We start from the raw sequence: 15,401 nt of genomic DNA, 5'->3' as shown, positions 1-15,401 counted from the left end.
ACTGATGCCTAGGCCCTGCCCCCACTCAATTAAATAACAGCCCCATGGGCTCCCGTACTCACCTCCCCTCTCCTCTAAGGACAGACCTTGGAGGCAGTCCCTGGGCTGAGGCATTTCCTTGTGAAAGAGCCACAGGAGGGTGGGTGGAGTGGCCTTTGCCTCATAACACCAGCAAAGCTAGGCCCATATGGGGGCCCTGTCCCAGGCAATATAAAAGCTATTCCAGCTTCCAAAGACACAACCAGCTTTGCCTGCAGACATCTGTGTAGACCTTTTTCAGCAAACATTTATTGAGCACTTGGTATGTGCTAGCCTGGAGCTCCAGCCAAGGACAGGTGGCCACTGCCCCTGACTCTCCTAGGCACACAGCCTTGAAGGGCAGGCAGCAACATCTATTGCAAGACAATAATGGGGGAGTCTTCAGGCAGCCTAGGAAGCCCCTGACCCACAGGGGAAGTCAGGGGAGGCTTCAGGGAATAGTGATTCCCAGACAAACACTAAGGGACGGACAGAGGTCAGTTGGACCACAACCAGGTGCTTGGAGCTGGCAAGGCCCTTTGCAGCCCATCTGACTGCTCCCTGGCTTACTTCATGCTCAGTGCATAGTAGGTGCTTATTAAGCCCCCATGGAAGATGATGGCCACTGTCCTGGGGGGTACTCAGTCCTGAGGGCAGAGATCCCCTTCTGTGTCCATTCCCATGCCTGTCAGAAGCAGCCCCCTTGGCTGTGGTCTCCATAGCAGCAGTTACAGAGTAGGAGAGATGAGAGCTACACAGACAGGGTGGCAGGAGAGCATCGTCCTCAGCTGTGGAAGGATCCATTGATCTGGAGGGTCCCAGGAATGACGAAGATACTAATGCTCAGAGGAGGAGGGCAGGTGGCTTGCCTAGACTCCCACAGTGACCTGGACACAGGCCAAGGCTAGGGCAGGGTAGAAGGATACTGGTAGAGGGAGGAAGGGAGGCCCATACCCTACAGCACAAGCCCCTGAATTTCCGGGCCTGTAGCAGCCAAGGTCTGGCTTAAATACTTGACCTTGCTGCCTGCCTGCTTCCCTCCCTCGGTAAATCTAGGCACCACCAGGGGTGGGGGCGGGGGATGGAGCAGGTAGGAGGATAGAGGGTGAGGGGTGGAGTGATGGGGGAATGGTGAGTAAACCTAGCCTGCCCTGGTCTCCCATTCCAGGTATGCATAGGGCATCACAGTACCATCAGCTCCCAGCTGGTGAGTGGGAGAAGGCCTTGGAAGGAGATTCAGATCAGAGGAGGCCTGTGTTGGTCCGGAGGACTCACAGCTGTGGCGGTAAAGGCCGGCCCCAGAGAATCCTCTTCCCTCATCGACTGGTGGGGAACAGTGACCAGAGGGGCACCCAATCTAGGAGCAAAACAGAACCCAGAGCTTCTCTCAAGACTTGTGCCCTTGGCTGGCTGACTCCTGAACACTGTGGCCAGCCTGGAGCTAGGACTGGTACAGGGAACAGAGCCCAGAGAGTAGCAGGAAGGGCCAGGGGCAAGGTCATGAGAACGTAGTCTCATTGGAGCGTGGATCTTGTCATATCCATCAAAGGAGCCAGCTAATGACACCCCAGTCCCCTCTTAGTTAGCAGGCACAAGTATACCCACCCCGCAGCTGCCCTCTCCCCAAAAGAGAATCAAGTCTCACAGGCAGCACCCAGCCAAGTTCAGGCCTTCCCCTTGGCCACGTCTACGGGTCACTTCCTCAGCTCTGCAGCAGTAGGACATGCCCTCTGACTTCATCTTCTCAGGACACCCACAGCCTCCAAGGACCCTGGGGGGGGGGGGGTGCTGCAGGCCCCATGGGACAGCCAGCACCTGTGAAACCATGCCCCCAAGGAACTCAGGCTGATAAAAGAGACTGTGAAGACTTGCAGAGAAACAGCTGTGAAGAGTGCAGGAACGTTGGGGGCACCCCCAGGGTCCTGTGGTCAGGGGACTGCCTGGAGGAGCTGCGCTACAGAAGGGCTGTGTGAAGCTGTGATTGGGTGTTCTGACTTGAGCACTGGGGTGTGAATCCTCCTTCCACCACTCACTAACTGTCTGATTTCAGCATCACTCAGCCCTGCTGAGCCTCAGTTTTTCTTGTCTCTATAATGGGAATAAAAATGGACTAATCTCATTGGATAGGATCCAGGAAATACATCACCCAGGGCACAGCTCATAGTGACTGATAATGTAGTTAAAATAACTCCTTCCCTAATAAATGTTTCCTTGAGTATGGACACCTCCTCTTCCCTTTCCCTTCCACATTCTTCTTCACCCTTACTCCACATTCAGGCCTCTGGTTTGATCCTGCAGCAGAAATTGCCTTCCTATTCTCCATTACTCCCTCCTTCTTGCTAACAAAACCCAAGCCTGTAAGAATCTCTCCCACCTCCAGCCCCAAGGTGACCCCATCCTTTGCTCAAGGGTAAATCCTGATTAGCTGGAGCCAATCACAATGCACCTTCCCTATTGCCAGTGATTGGTTTACAGTAGACATGTGACCCAGTGCTAACCAATGAGGTGCAAGGGGAAGTTGGCTAGGGGCTTCCGGGCCAGGTTTTCTAGGCTCTTAAGAGGAACCCAACATACCCTTTACTCCTATTGTCTGGTACCCCTAATGTCTGGAGCTATGGCAGCCATCTTGTTGTCATGAGGGGAGTCAGCCAAGAACAGACAGCCCCGCTAAAAGTGAGGCCAGCCAGGCAGAATGCAGGTGAAGACCTGGTCCTCGATGACAGGCTAAAGACCCGCCTCTGGACTCCCTGGCAGAGGATAAAGGGACTAACTATGAAGAAAAAGATCATCATGCTGTGGTTGCCACGGTGGACACAAAAGCTGCCTCTTTTCCGTGCAGCCAAATACACTCTTCAGACGTGCCTTCTGAAGAGGTGGTGGTCAGCTCAACACCTACTCCCGGAAGGCCCCTGTGTACTGGGGCAGAGGGTTGTCAGAGAGCCCCACAAGGGGTAGAGAGCCAGAGGAGGGCGTCAGAAGGGCTCTTGGCCTCAGTACTTGGGCTGAACAGACCTGATAGAGGGATATGGTGAAAAAAGGCCAAAAGGTGCAAAGGCCAAAACTCCTACTAGGACCTGCAAGTGGCTCGGCCTGGCTGGAGCCTGGATGTTCAAAGGGCCAGTGGCCAGAGACAGGAGCCAGCCCAGGCAGTTCCTCAAATGCTAAGTTGGGAACTAAGGCTCTGCCCATGGCAGGCTTCTGGGTGCAAGGTCATAGCTAACCTTCAGTAGGAGGCACTGCAGCATGCCTAGGGAATCCAGGAAAGGAAGGGAAGACTCCCAGGTTCTCACCATGCATACCCCGGCCACAGCTCAAGGGGGGAAGGAGAAATGTCCATCTGTGAGAGCCCTCAGCACAGAAGCCTGTTTCGCCAGCTCACTTCTCTTTTCTAATAAATGAAGCTGGGAGCAGGGCTGAGGTAGGTTGTTTTGTTGTTTGTTTGTAGGAACCAGTGGCAGCATCAGGCCTGACCTTTAAGGCTTCAAATGCAGCATTTCAGGCGGCGCCGGCGGGCGAAGAACATGGGCTGCAGAGGGAAGTTATCGAGGCTAAAATGCCACGTCAGGCTGGAAACTCGCAGCAGCAGGGGCCTCTACCCATCTCAGGAACACACCAGCCCATTCTTGCCTGCCTGGCAACAAGGCTGTCCTTCCTGAGGGTACCCAGAAAGCCCCGCTGATTCTAAAATGGCATGGGGACACCAAGGTGTGTCCCAGAGGAAGATCAGGAGCTGGGGCCTCACACCACACAGGCGCCTTGCGCTGTAGGACTTGCCAAAAGAGGCCTCAAGTTGCTCCTGCATCCCATGTCAAGGATGTTTTCATTAAGAGAGCCAGTTGTATGTCACAGTGCAAGGACAGCTAAGGGGGGGATCTTTTTTTTTTTTTTTTTTTTTTATTTATAGGAGAGAGAGAGAGACAGCATGAGCAGAGGAGGGTCAGAGAGAGAGGGAGTCACAGACTGAAATAGGCTCCAGGCTCTGAGCTGGCAGTCAGCACAGAGCCCGACGCGGGGCTCGAACCCACGAACCACGAGATCATGACCTAAGCAAAAGTCGGACGCTTAACCGACTAAGCCACCCGGGCGCCCCTAAGTGGGGATCATTCTTTGAGCAGCCTGTGTGGAACACTGGGGACTGGGTCCTGCCCACGGGGTGTGTGCAGCAAGAAGACACGTGGTGCCGGAAGGCGCCTCTCTGTAGCCTCAGACAGCAGATTCCTGGTCTCACAATGGAGGTGTCTGGGTCCCCAGGGACTTCTGTCGCTGGGATATGTCCTTCCCAAGAAAGGGAACCATGCAAGGCCCATACTGCCCAAAGAGATAGTCCCGCCCAGGCATGCTGACCCCACAGGAACCCTCACTATCCCTGCAGGCTCTAGATGCCTTTTCAGCCACTTCTGCCCTTTGCAAATTCCTCCTCCCGAAATGCAGAGGACACTGGGCTATCCCAGCACTGACAACACAGGCCCTGAGAATGCCAAGAAAGCAAAACTTATAGTTCTCTCAGACATCAGAACCCATCAGATCAGGGCCAGAGCTGAGCTGGGGACATAGAAGCCCCAAGGGCCAGCACTCGGCACATGGCACCCAGAGAGCTTGTTTATGAAGACTCGGTAGACAAAAATTCATCTTTGAAAGGAAGAGACTTGGCTGAAGATGCCCCAAATAAAGGAACGTGTGGGGATCATCGAGCTGAAACTTCTGTACCCCAAATCATGCCTGCAACTAACTGCACAAATATTTTCCTGGGGGTGAGAACCCCAAACCTACAGCAGATGCTCCAAGGGATGCCAGTCTCCCTCCCTTCCGTGTGCAAATGAGAGACACCTGCTCCAACAGGGGAAAACCGCCAGCCCAAGGTCACACAGCAAGGGTTTCCACTCTCCCTGCACCCCAAACTCCATGCTCAACCTCCAGATTCCCCACAAGAGGAGGGCTGTTTGCAAAGATGCTTCACTTCACAAAGGACTCACCAAGCTTCCCTGAGTCCCAAGTCCTCCAGTGCATCTAAATACCATTCAATTTGCAAAAATATGAATTACAAGGACGCAGCCTGTGTGTTTCCTTCACAGACTGTCATCGCGCCAGTTGGTAGATGATCAAACTTTCCAGATCAGCCTTAACTCAGGCTGTTTCTGAGATAAAAGTTTGCAAAACACTGGTCCTAACAACCAGGCTGCTTTATTTCCCACTGCCAGCTTTTGCCCAGCTCTGGCAATAACTTCAAAGGTGGGTGCAGGAGTGGCGTATTGGGAGTACATTCTGGGTACAGAGAGATAAACCATGAATATGCCTGCACGTACATATGTGCACACATGCACAAGCACACACTCAACTTTGCATTCATATGCACACACACCAACACCTGCGTATACACATGAACGTGTGCGTGCACACACACCTGCTCATATGCACACAGTATGCAAGCATGTGCACACACATTCACATACATGCACACACACCGAAACACGTCTTCATATACAAATGGACATTTACACAAGTGTGTGTTCATATGAACACTGCTAACACATGTGTGCAAACACACACAAGAGCAGACTCTTAAGACACTTCCATTCACAAGCTTACATGTGCACACAGGCCAAGGCAAGGGCCAAGCACATGAGGAAAGACCCAGAAGCCACAAGCGAGTCTCCAGTGCTCATAGGGCCTGGCTGCGCAGTGAGGGGGGGAGGGGTCACAAGTGATGGGAGAGGTTCCTGGTGCTGGGAGCATAGGGCTAGCTGGACTTAGAGCCCTCACAGGTCAGGATCCACATGCCTCCATCATGCACTCCCTGGGGTCAGGCCCATCCCTCAGGACCGTTCCTATCCCAGTCTTATGAGGCACCACAATCAAGGGAACCCTATTTTACAGACAAGGCCCCAAGACCCAGAGAGGCTGAGGAAGTTCCCAAGGTCACACAGCTGGTAAGAGGTGTGTCAGAGCCTCAGGAGCACCGACTGGGGGACTCAATCGGAAAGATGTGGGTGGCAGGGAACGAAGGCATGGAGGGGGAGCCAGGGACCCATGGTTCCAGGAAGGCAGGGAAAAGAGGCAGAGCGGTAGCTCCTCCCTCTTGCCTCCACTCCTTTCCCGTTCATTTAACAGTCCTTACCAAGGTGGGAAGAGCTGGATAATGATCTGCAGGAAAGACTTCCCATGTCCCTCCCAGTCTGCTAAACAATTAGGTTGATTAGAGCTCAAAGTGGGTCAGTCAGAGAAGCAGCTTTAAGACACCCAAGGTGTGGCCAGAGGCCAGTATGGGAGGTGCAGCCTCCTCACACTGGAAGAGATGAAGTCTACTGGGCTGGGGGTGAAGCCTCACTCCATGGCAAGAGCACAGTGTGAAGATGAGTGGGAAGACCCTGAACCTATCTTCTGAGGACACGAATGTTAGAATCAGAAGAGCCCTGAAAGAGAGGAAACTGAGACCCAGGGGGAGGAAAGGCCTTGTCCAAGGTCACCACCATGCAAGCTACCCAGCTCAGCTGAGAGGATTGGGCTGGAATTGCCTTTGACAGAGGTCCCCCCAGGACCAGGCTAACCTGAGGCAAGGATCTTCAGGTCCCCCCATGTGAAGATTCCCTTCACCTCCTGGCTAGCCAGGGTCCCATCCCCCACAGGCTCAGGCACCAGCACCAGCAGCTGCCTGGAGCCAAGTGGGCCAGACCAGCCCCAGAAGGAGAGGACCTAGCTCAGGTGAGAGAAGAACTAGATAGTCCGTGAGCAGGATCAGACCCCCGGGAAACCAAATCTGCAGCCTAAGTCCCACAGTGGTGGGGGGAGGGGGGGCTGAGTTCTGCCCCGAGGTCCTCCCCACAAAAGGTCAGGCTCAGACTGTGGGCCTGAATGACAGCAACTTTGACTCCTTTTCAGTAGCCCCAAGATACCCCCTTGGGGAATTTGTAAGCCCCCTAAGAGCATCCCAATCCATTGGTGGTCACCTAAAGGGCCAACCCCCCACCCCCCAACCTTAGCCACAGGCAGCTCAGAAAGCTCTTCAGGTTACACAGGACAAGAGAGGAAGGGAAAAGAAAAAAGAGCAAAAACCACACATACACCTCCCTCTGGGAATACGAATATTGATTCTGTAGCTTCTTGTTTAGACAGTAGGCACCAGAGGAAAAAAAAAAACCTAACCTGACATGAACAGAAGCTCCCCAGTTGGCTGGAGGAATGTAGCCAGCAGTGGGAAAGCCCCCCACCCTTGCCTTTATGGTAGCTAGACCCAGGTGTTCCCTCCTTCTGCCTGAGGCCCTAAGCCTACTCAAAGATACAGGTCACCAGTTCCAGAGGCAGATCTCAAATCTAGAAGCCTGAAAGGACAGCAGCGGGGGAGGGGGTGTGGGAAGAAGGAGAAAGAGACCAGCCCCCTACCCACAGACACCACCACCTGCCAGATGGGGCCCATGCCACAAGCCTACTTACTTTGACTCCCAAATCTCCAGCTGCTCCTTGAATAGTTCCCTAGCCCCCCAGGCCCCACCTATCCTTACAGCATGAAAACCTATATGATCTATAAGATCTGAGTCCTCTGAAGTCCCCTCAGTGCCCCAAGGCACTAGAAGATCCAGCCTCAGATTTCTATTAACCACCCTCAGAGTTCTCTCTGGAATCATACTGGAATGTGGAGGGTGTGACAGCATCTTGGCATCTCGAGATGGGAATCCTTCCTACCCACCCTTCCATGCCAGGCAGGCCTGGCCTATGACTAAAGCTTTGGAGAGGAGGAAAAGCTGAGTCAGGGGTCCCCCATGATCACCTGTGTATATGTGGCAGGGAGTGGAAGTAGGTTGGCAGGGAAGCCTTGGGCCAAGGAAGGCCCCTCAAGGTTGTCTGAGACCCAGAAGAGCAGAGGGATAGTGTGGGAAAGGTTACAGCTGGAAGGCATGCTTCATCCAAAGACCCAAGTTTTGGGTCCCCACTTCCTAGGCCCACTGCTCAGATGTGCCCAGGGCCCTGGCAGGACAGTGAAATATCCAATAGATTAGTCCTCTGCCAGTCCTGCCTCCAAAAGGCTTTGGGCAAGACCCTCATCTTTCTGAGTCTCAGTCTCCTCATCTGTGATATGGGCATGAGCACAGGTTCTGAGGTCAAGGTAACAATGTGGATAAGGGCCTGGCCTGGGTTCATTGAGGGGAGGTCCACCATGAGCCTGGTGGGGTCCCCCATCACAGTTAAGCTGGACTCCAGGGAGTGAGGGAGGAAGGTGGCCCAGTGTCTCTCTGTCCTCAAGGAGCTGATACCCCATGTGGGTAGGTACAGTCTAAGCTAGTGGTACAACCCAGAGGCCTCCAGAAGCTGTGGAAAGCTCTGAGGAAAGCATGCACTGATGAGGGGACACACGAGCAAAGCAGATAGGAAGACGCTCAGCCTGTGGGAGCAATACAAAAAGATGGGGGGGGGGCGTCAGGCTGCCCATTTACGATAGCTGCCACTGCGGCCACCCGCAGAACCCTCTCTGCCCAACAGAGGCTACAGCCTCTCACATGAATTCTCACCACCAGCCTCTTAGGCAGATTCTATTATCTCAGGGAAACTGAGGCAAAGTCATCCCAATAAGAGGGGCAGCTTGGGAGGTCAATGCTTGAGTCTGCTGGGCCTACACCTAACATCCAGCAAGTCTCTGAACTGCCTCCTCCCAGGAGCTGGCAGGGTCCACCCGTACACGTCTGAGGTGCCAAAAGCTGGCAGTGCCCACCTGCACGCAGGCAGAAGGGAAAAGGAGGCACAGAGTGTAGAAGTGCTCACTCCACTTGTGAGTCAGTCTCTCCTTGGGGACCCCAGTGCGACTGAGAATCCAGAGTGAGACTAGCCCACAGATTATGAGGGGCCTCATCTTAAAACGGCTCCCCCTGCCCCCGTCTTCCCAGGGGCTAGTGGGACATAGCTGGCTAGGAGGAGGTGCCCAATAAGGGTGGGGCACAGAAGAGACAGCAGCCAAGGGTCTCTCTCTCCCCAAATCCTCCACACCAGGAGGGATGTGAGCACTTGGCAGCTCTGCCTGCCAGTGGTGGTGGCGACAGGCCGCGAAGCCTCGACCCCCCCCCACTTCAAGAGCTGCGGCAGGTCGTTGGGGAGATGGGGGACCCAGATGTGTGATGTTGCCTCCCTCTAATAGGGAGAGTCACAGGGAGGTGAAGGCACGGGCTCAGAGGCCCAGACAGACACACGTCACCCACCATTAACCGTAGCTAGACTGACGCATGCCCCGTCGTGGGCACTCAGGAAAAGGAGCACGTACTCCAGCTGTCATTAATCTGCTGGGTGGGTCCAGACCCCTCAGGCCGCTCTCAGTTCCCCACCCACCCACTGCCAGAGAAAGGGAGGTGCTGGCCAGCAACATCACTGGGGCAGAGTGGGGCTAAGAGGGTGCCGCCAGCCAAGCAGCTCAGCCTGGCGCTCCACCCAGCACGCAGCCAGTGCCCCACAGAGCAGGGGACAGAGAAACCCAGGGATGCTGAAGAACAGGGGACAAAGGTCCCACAAAAGAGGTGGGCAGGGCAGGGTGGGGCACCAAGCAATGAGAGGGATGGGAAGGAAGCGGAGAAGGAGTGGAGGTGGGGGGGGGGGACCCAAGAAGGGGCCCAGGAGGGGCCAGGAGACAGCGGGAGAGAGATGCAGGGAGAGGCAAAGCAGTTGCCCTCGGCAGCAGTGGCCAGTCACCATTCACCATTCCTGGCCATGGGTGAGCGGAATTGAAAACAGGGAAGCAGGTGAAAGGGAGAGTGTGCTCTGACTCCTTCTCCCCCAACTCCACCTCCAAACACACGAGTGCACGTGTGCACAGACATGTACTCATATGTGTGGTCTCCTCCAGGTGGGGTGAGGGAGGCCACCGCCCCCACCTCCGCCACCAAAACCAAAGCCCTGTCCCCACTCCAGTGGCAACTCCTCTGTCCTCTGATACAGCAGCAGTGTCTGTCCACTTTGCCTGATGGGCAGAGGGCCACTGCCACAGCAATTACAGAAATAATGGCCACCGGACCTCAAACCCACACTAGCTTAAAACACAGAGGCCTGAGGACCTGAGCCCCGTCGCTCTGCCAGACACTCATGAGGAAATGACTTTCCTGCCTAGGGCCCTCTCCACTGAGGGGTTATCACCTCGGTGCCAGGACACCGAGGCCCCTATTACCCATCTCCAAAAGCCACCTGTATCAAAGCCTCATCCTAGCCTGGCCGCGCTGACCCAGGAGAGTTCAGGGAGGCCATCCACCCCCAAGCAGCCCCACGGCAGCCGCCTCAGCCTTTCATGTCAGTTCAACAAAAGCCCCCACCAGCTAGCCATGGTCATGCAGGGCCCCTCACTCGATTCCCTCCCCTTCCTCCCTCCAAGGATCAATGGGCATCCGCATCTGCGGGACCAGGGCAGCTGAAGGGCGCTGGCTGTCACGGTAAATCCTGTGTGTTGTCGTCACATTAGTCACTTCCCTCTGGACCCTCAGAGCCGCGCAGTCCCCACCCCACCCCCACTCTCATTCTCTAATTATGGTTTGCAAGACATGTCCCAAACCCTCAAATTAGCTCCAACTCTATCAACAACAGAAGAGTGTCCAGCTGGAAATGTGCCGCTGCCATCACACCCGCCTCATCGTCTTCTTGTTGGGGACAAAGTGACAGGTGTCCACTCTGGTCAGGGTCTCACACTGTCCTTCCAACGGAGACCCATGTAAGCCAGGCAGCCATCTGACCCACTGCAGATTGCAAGGAGACGGGGCAAGGTGGGAAGAGGTGAAAAGAGATGTCTATTTAAACCTTCATTCAAGGAGCTACAAAATGGCTAGGGAAATAATATTGTGGCTTGGCTTTAAGGAAAAAAGAACAACAAAAAAATAATGCTTCTGCTCTTTTTAAGCATTGTGCTTTAAGTCTGTTTTCAACACGACAAATGAAAGACAATAACGCACCCACAAGCCCTGAACTTCCATATGATTCTCCTCTCCCTGCGCACCCCCCAGCACACACACACAAAATCCAGACGGTTGACAGAGGACACGTCCATGCGGCACCTGTAATTTGCCAACTGATCACTCGCCTGAGCACAGCCAGGCTGTGTGAGGAGAGAAATGACGAGACGAAGAGACACTCAGAGCGAGTTTGTTTTCCCTCATCTGGGAGAACCTACAAGCTGGAGTCGCCAAAACCAGGGGCTCTTACCCTTGGGCAGAAATGGTCTAATGACGCAGAGTCAGCCTCTCCCCTTCCCTGAGGCCAGCACCTTCCCCTAGGCCACTAGTAGCCCAGCTCCTCATTTCCCAAACCCCAGGCCTGCCTACTGGTGAAGGAGTCCAGGGACAGGTGACTCCACAGACCTGGAGACAGATAACAGACAACAAGGTGGTCACCATGGCCCAAAGCTACAGGGCCAAGAGGGGTCTGGGCACTGACATAAGTCTGGGGCATGGTGCCCAGAGAGATAGCTGCTGTCCTAAAGGCCACATGCGCTGAATACCCACTCCCAGCCCCAGACACATCTGGCCAAGCTCACCAGAGGAAGATGCCCAAGTTTTCAGGCTCTTGGAGGGAGAGAAGGCTCAGAAGGACCATGAGAACCAGCAGAAGCTGACAGGGCCAGGAGATGTTGTTCCCTTGTTGGTAGCAGCAGCAGGGGCAGGCAGGGGTCCTCCCTGACATTCACTTTCTGCCCCCACCCTAACAACTTCACCTCCCAGTTGGGCTCTCCAGGGGACCCTCTCCTCAGGTGGAGTGGGGGAGCAAGAACAAGGGACACCGACCCCCTCTGTGGCACCCGTGACAAAAAGAAGGTGCCTGCATTCTCTGCATCCAGCCCTTGCCATCAAAGGAAAAGGCCAACGAAGACAGGTGTGAGGTGTCCCCCACCTCTGGTTCAAAAGCGCCAGGTTCCCACTGGGGAGGAAACATGGGGCAGACACGCGGCTCCAACTCTGCCGGGCAGGGGTCGCTGGCTGCCCCCTCACCGGACCTCAGGTTTCCCTCTCACCGGGACAGCGCAGGGGAATCCGCTGGCAAACTCGGAACCCCTCACCCTATCCCAAGGTCTTGCTCTTGCAGATCTTGCTCTGCCCCATTTGGGGGTTCGGGGGTGGGGGGAGAAGAGGCACCGCGGGGAAGTTTCGCGACGCAGCCAGAAGCACCGGGACCACGGCTGCCCGCCCTTTGGTTTTGGGGCCGTCACCCCCCGGTGCAGCCTGCAACTGGACCCAGAGCCCCCGGCGCGGGGCGCGGGGAGGGACTGGCGTGGGCCGGGGGGGCGGCGCGGAGGGGCGCGCAGGGCTCGGCCGGGGTCCCGCGGCTGGCCAAGGAGGCCACTTACGTGTGCTGCTGGGGAAAGCTGTAGGCAGAGGCGCCGGGGGTGGCTAGCAGCGGTAGCAGCAGCAGCGGCGGCAATAGCAGCAACAGCGGGCGCTGGGACCCGGACGGCGGGCGCCGCGCGCCGGGGCCGGGCCGGGGGCCGCGGCCGGGGCAGGGGAGCGCAATCCGCGCCGGGCCGGGCCGAGAGGCGCCGCAGGTCCGAGCCGGCACCGCCATGTTTCCATTCAAGATGCGGCGCCGCGGGGAGGGGGGGCGGCGGCGACGGGGTGGGGGGGGGGCGCGGGCGGCGGGCGGCAATCCGGCCTCTCCGCCTCCTCCGCCTTCGTCGCGCTGGGCCTCCGGGGCTGCACCGGCCGCAGCGCCTCTGCGGGCTGCGCGCCGCGATGTCTCCGCTGCGCTGACTCGAAGCACTCTGAGCGCCCGGCCCGGGACCGGCGCTCAAATAGCGGCCGCCGCCAACCTGCCGGCGCCGCCCTCCCCGGCCGGCCCGCCCCCGCGCGCCCCCGCCGCGGCCACGCGCCCGCCCGTGCCCACGCGCCCCTCGTCCCCGCGCGGCCCCGAGCCGGCTGTGCATGCCCGCGCGGCCGAGCGGAGCCTGTGCGCGCGCGTCCTGCGCCCCAGCCGCTGGCCGACCTCCCGGTGCGCACCTCTGCATCCCCCAGCCTCGGACCCCGTGCCCCTCTCTGCAGCACCCGTGGAAGAGTTCCCGGCCCCGCGGCCCCCGGCAGACACATTGATGACCCTTCTGGGGGCTCGACCTTCAACAGGCTTAAGGCCTGGAGTCACAGGTTTAATGGTGGAATGGCAGACTTCAGCCAGTCCAGAGAAGAGGGCAGCGGTGCTGAACTCACACCCCCAGTGGCTCCTGCTACCTGCAAGAGTCCTCTCGCAGGGGACTTGGGTGCCCACGCCCTGAGAGAAAGAAAGGGCCCGGATCTCCTGGATCCCTGAGCTCGAACCCAGGTCCAGTTTCACAGTTGTGAGGGGCTTTGAATGTCAGGATGCAGCTCTCTAAAGCCACTCATTTACTTCCCTGGCCTAAGCAGGCACAGTATGCAGGCCAGCCCCAAGCCCCAGCCCCTAAGGCTTCCAGAGCCTCTCTTTAGATTCCTCCAGTGCTGGGAAGCTCACTCCTGCACAATCCAATCATTTCTGGTCCTTAGGTGCCTGGCTCCTCCCTACTGCAGGGAGAAGGCTGGGGCTGGTGTGGCTTCTGATTCTGCAGCTTGTGGGCCTCTCAGGGCCTCAGTTTCCTCCCTTGTGAATGCTTGTGTGGATGCTTAACCCCATTTGTAGAATGAAGTGAGAATGGGAGTGAATTGCTTGGTAAATTGAAACACTCTTGGTTGGGAGAGAGCATCTGAGAGATTTCTCCTGAAGTTGCTCCTGGAACTCTGCCCCTCCCTCTGCACAGATAGGATGGGAGAATGCTTCCTGCCAGCCAGGCTTTGAGGCAAGCCCCTTTAGCAGTAACTGCTCACAGATTCTGTGCTTAAGATGAGGAATGGGGAACAGCAGCCACCTGGGTAAGAGCCCTCACTTCATAATATCTGGGTGAGCCTCTGATCACCCACTCACAAGTCAGCCTGAGGAGGACTTAATGTTGAGGAGCGAAGAACAGTGGCCGCTGGACTAAGGAGGTCAGAGGTCAGGGGCTGGAAATAAGGCTCAGGACAACACTTACTAGCTCCCCAGTCCTGCCTGAGCTGTCCCACACCTGCCCCACCCTCACAAGCCAGGGCTTGACAAGAGGACAGCTTTGAAGTTTCCCCCTCCCCTGACCTGAATGAGATTTGCCAACAGGCTCCACACTCTGAGGCCCCACAAATGTTATCAGGGGAAGGCAGTGCGCTAGGCCCCCAAGCCCCTGACAGGCCCGGGGCCTGGTGTACAGGAGGGGCATGGTGGACTCTAGGAAGCCAAGATAGGCCAGCCCTATGGGGACAAGAAGGGCTCTCACCGAACAAGATGCTTCATTGTGCCAGATGTCACCACCCCCATCTCTGGATAGGGCAGCCCCTCTAGGCTTGACAGAATAGGTTGGGGGGTAGGGGAGTTCCACACAGAAGAGTCAACAAGCCCTGAGCTAACCAGCCCCTCCCAGTCCCTCCTGCTGATACCCGTCTCCTGGATCTCTGTTTTCCCCATGTCCAGGGCAGGATGGGCCCATGGTGTCTTTCCCCATCTATTTGATGGATAAATGTCTGTGCATGGCTCCAGGGAACCAGCACAATGGGCATTAGCCTCCTGGGTGCCCTCTGGGGTTAGGTGGGAACCTTCCAAAGGCAGACTCTGCAGTGGCAGGATAGGAAATTTCAGAGACAGCCTCTCTGCCCTTTGACAGCAGCATGGCAGTACCATACCTGAAGAGTGTCCAAGCCATCAGGCACCTGTACCCAGGCTGGGGGCTGTAAGTGGGCATTGGTAGTTGGGCATTTGAGCTCCAGCTGCCACAGATGTGCACCTAATTGAGGCTGCTGGCGCAGAGGGAAAGGCGGGAGATTTTGGTTGACAGGCCGTTAAAGGAAGACAAATAAGGAAGGGAGGTAATTAAGAGTACACGGGCAGTAAGAGTTTACACACTCCAACTTCTGAGGCTCACAACATCCTCAGTCTCCTGGCGGCTGGCTCCAGCCACAGGTTAAAATCATGGGAGGAAAAATCAAATCTCCCCAGGAATAGGGAGACTTCCCTGGCAGGCACATTGATATGTTTGGCAGCAAAGGCCTAGGGCTACCCACCTGGCCAGAGGTGCCTGTGCTGGAAGTCATAGGGTGGCAGGGGTAGGTAAAACTGTAGGCTGCAGAGAGGGCCTAGCCGTACCTGACAGGTGCCAGTTCTGCATGCGGGCTGAGGGGAGGTCAGCTCAGCAGACCAGAAGAAACAGAGAGGTCTTTATGGAAATTTTCCTATGTGCCAAGCAATTCTAGGCTTGGTTATGCCACATAAGGGAGGAGAAAGGCCGTCAGGAATATCTGTGTCCAGGACACCTGGGGCAGCAAGATCCTCACTCTAGAATGCTCACCTCCAGCCTCCCTCTCATCACCCTTTGCCACTCCATTAGCCAGTGGCCTAGATAGCTGTCT

General features: G+C 56.4%; 1 protein-coding gene across 3 annotated transcripts in view; it reads right to left on the bottom strand.

The window, feature by feature from the left end:
- Positions 1 to 12,531, bottom strand: part of CACNA2D2 (calcium voltage-gated channel auxiliary subunit alpha2delta 2) — a 141,626-nt gene extending 129,095 nt beyond the window's left edge. For all 3 annotated transcript variants that reach the window (XM_039228195.1, XM_039228193.1, XM_039228194.1), the window contains exon 1: positions 12,317 to 12,531. In XM_039228195.1, the coding sequence (XP_039084126.1) occupies positions 12,317 to 12,531 (215 nt within the window). The remainder of the gene's footprint in view (positions 1 to 12,316) is intronic.
- Positions 12,532 to 15,401: the final 2,870 nt, after the last annotated feature.

The sequence above is a fragment of the Hyaena hyaena genome, unplaced genomic scaffold (genome assembly GCF_003009895.1).
Source record: "Hyaena hyaena isolate Hyena2069 unplaced genomic scaffold, ASM300989v1 scaffold_30, whole genome shotgun sequence".
Lineage (NCBI taxonomy): Eukaryota > Metazoa > Chordata > Mammalia > Carnivora > Hyaenidae > Hyaena > Hyaena hyaena.
The sequence above is the reverse complement of the archived record's forward strand: the minus strand, read 5'-3'. Positions and strand labels throughout refer to the sequence as shown.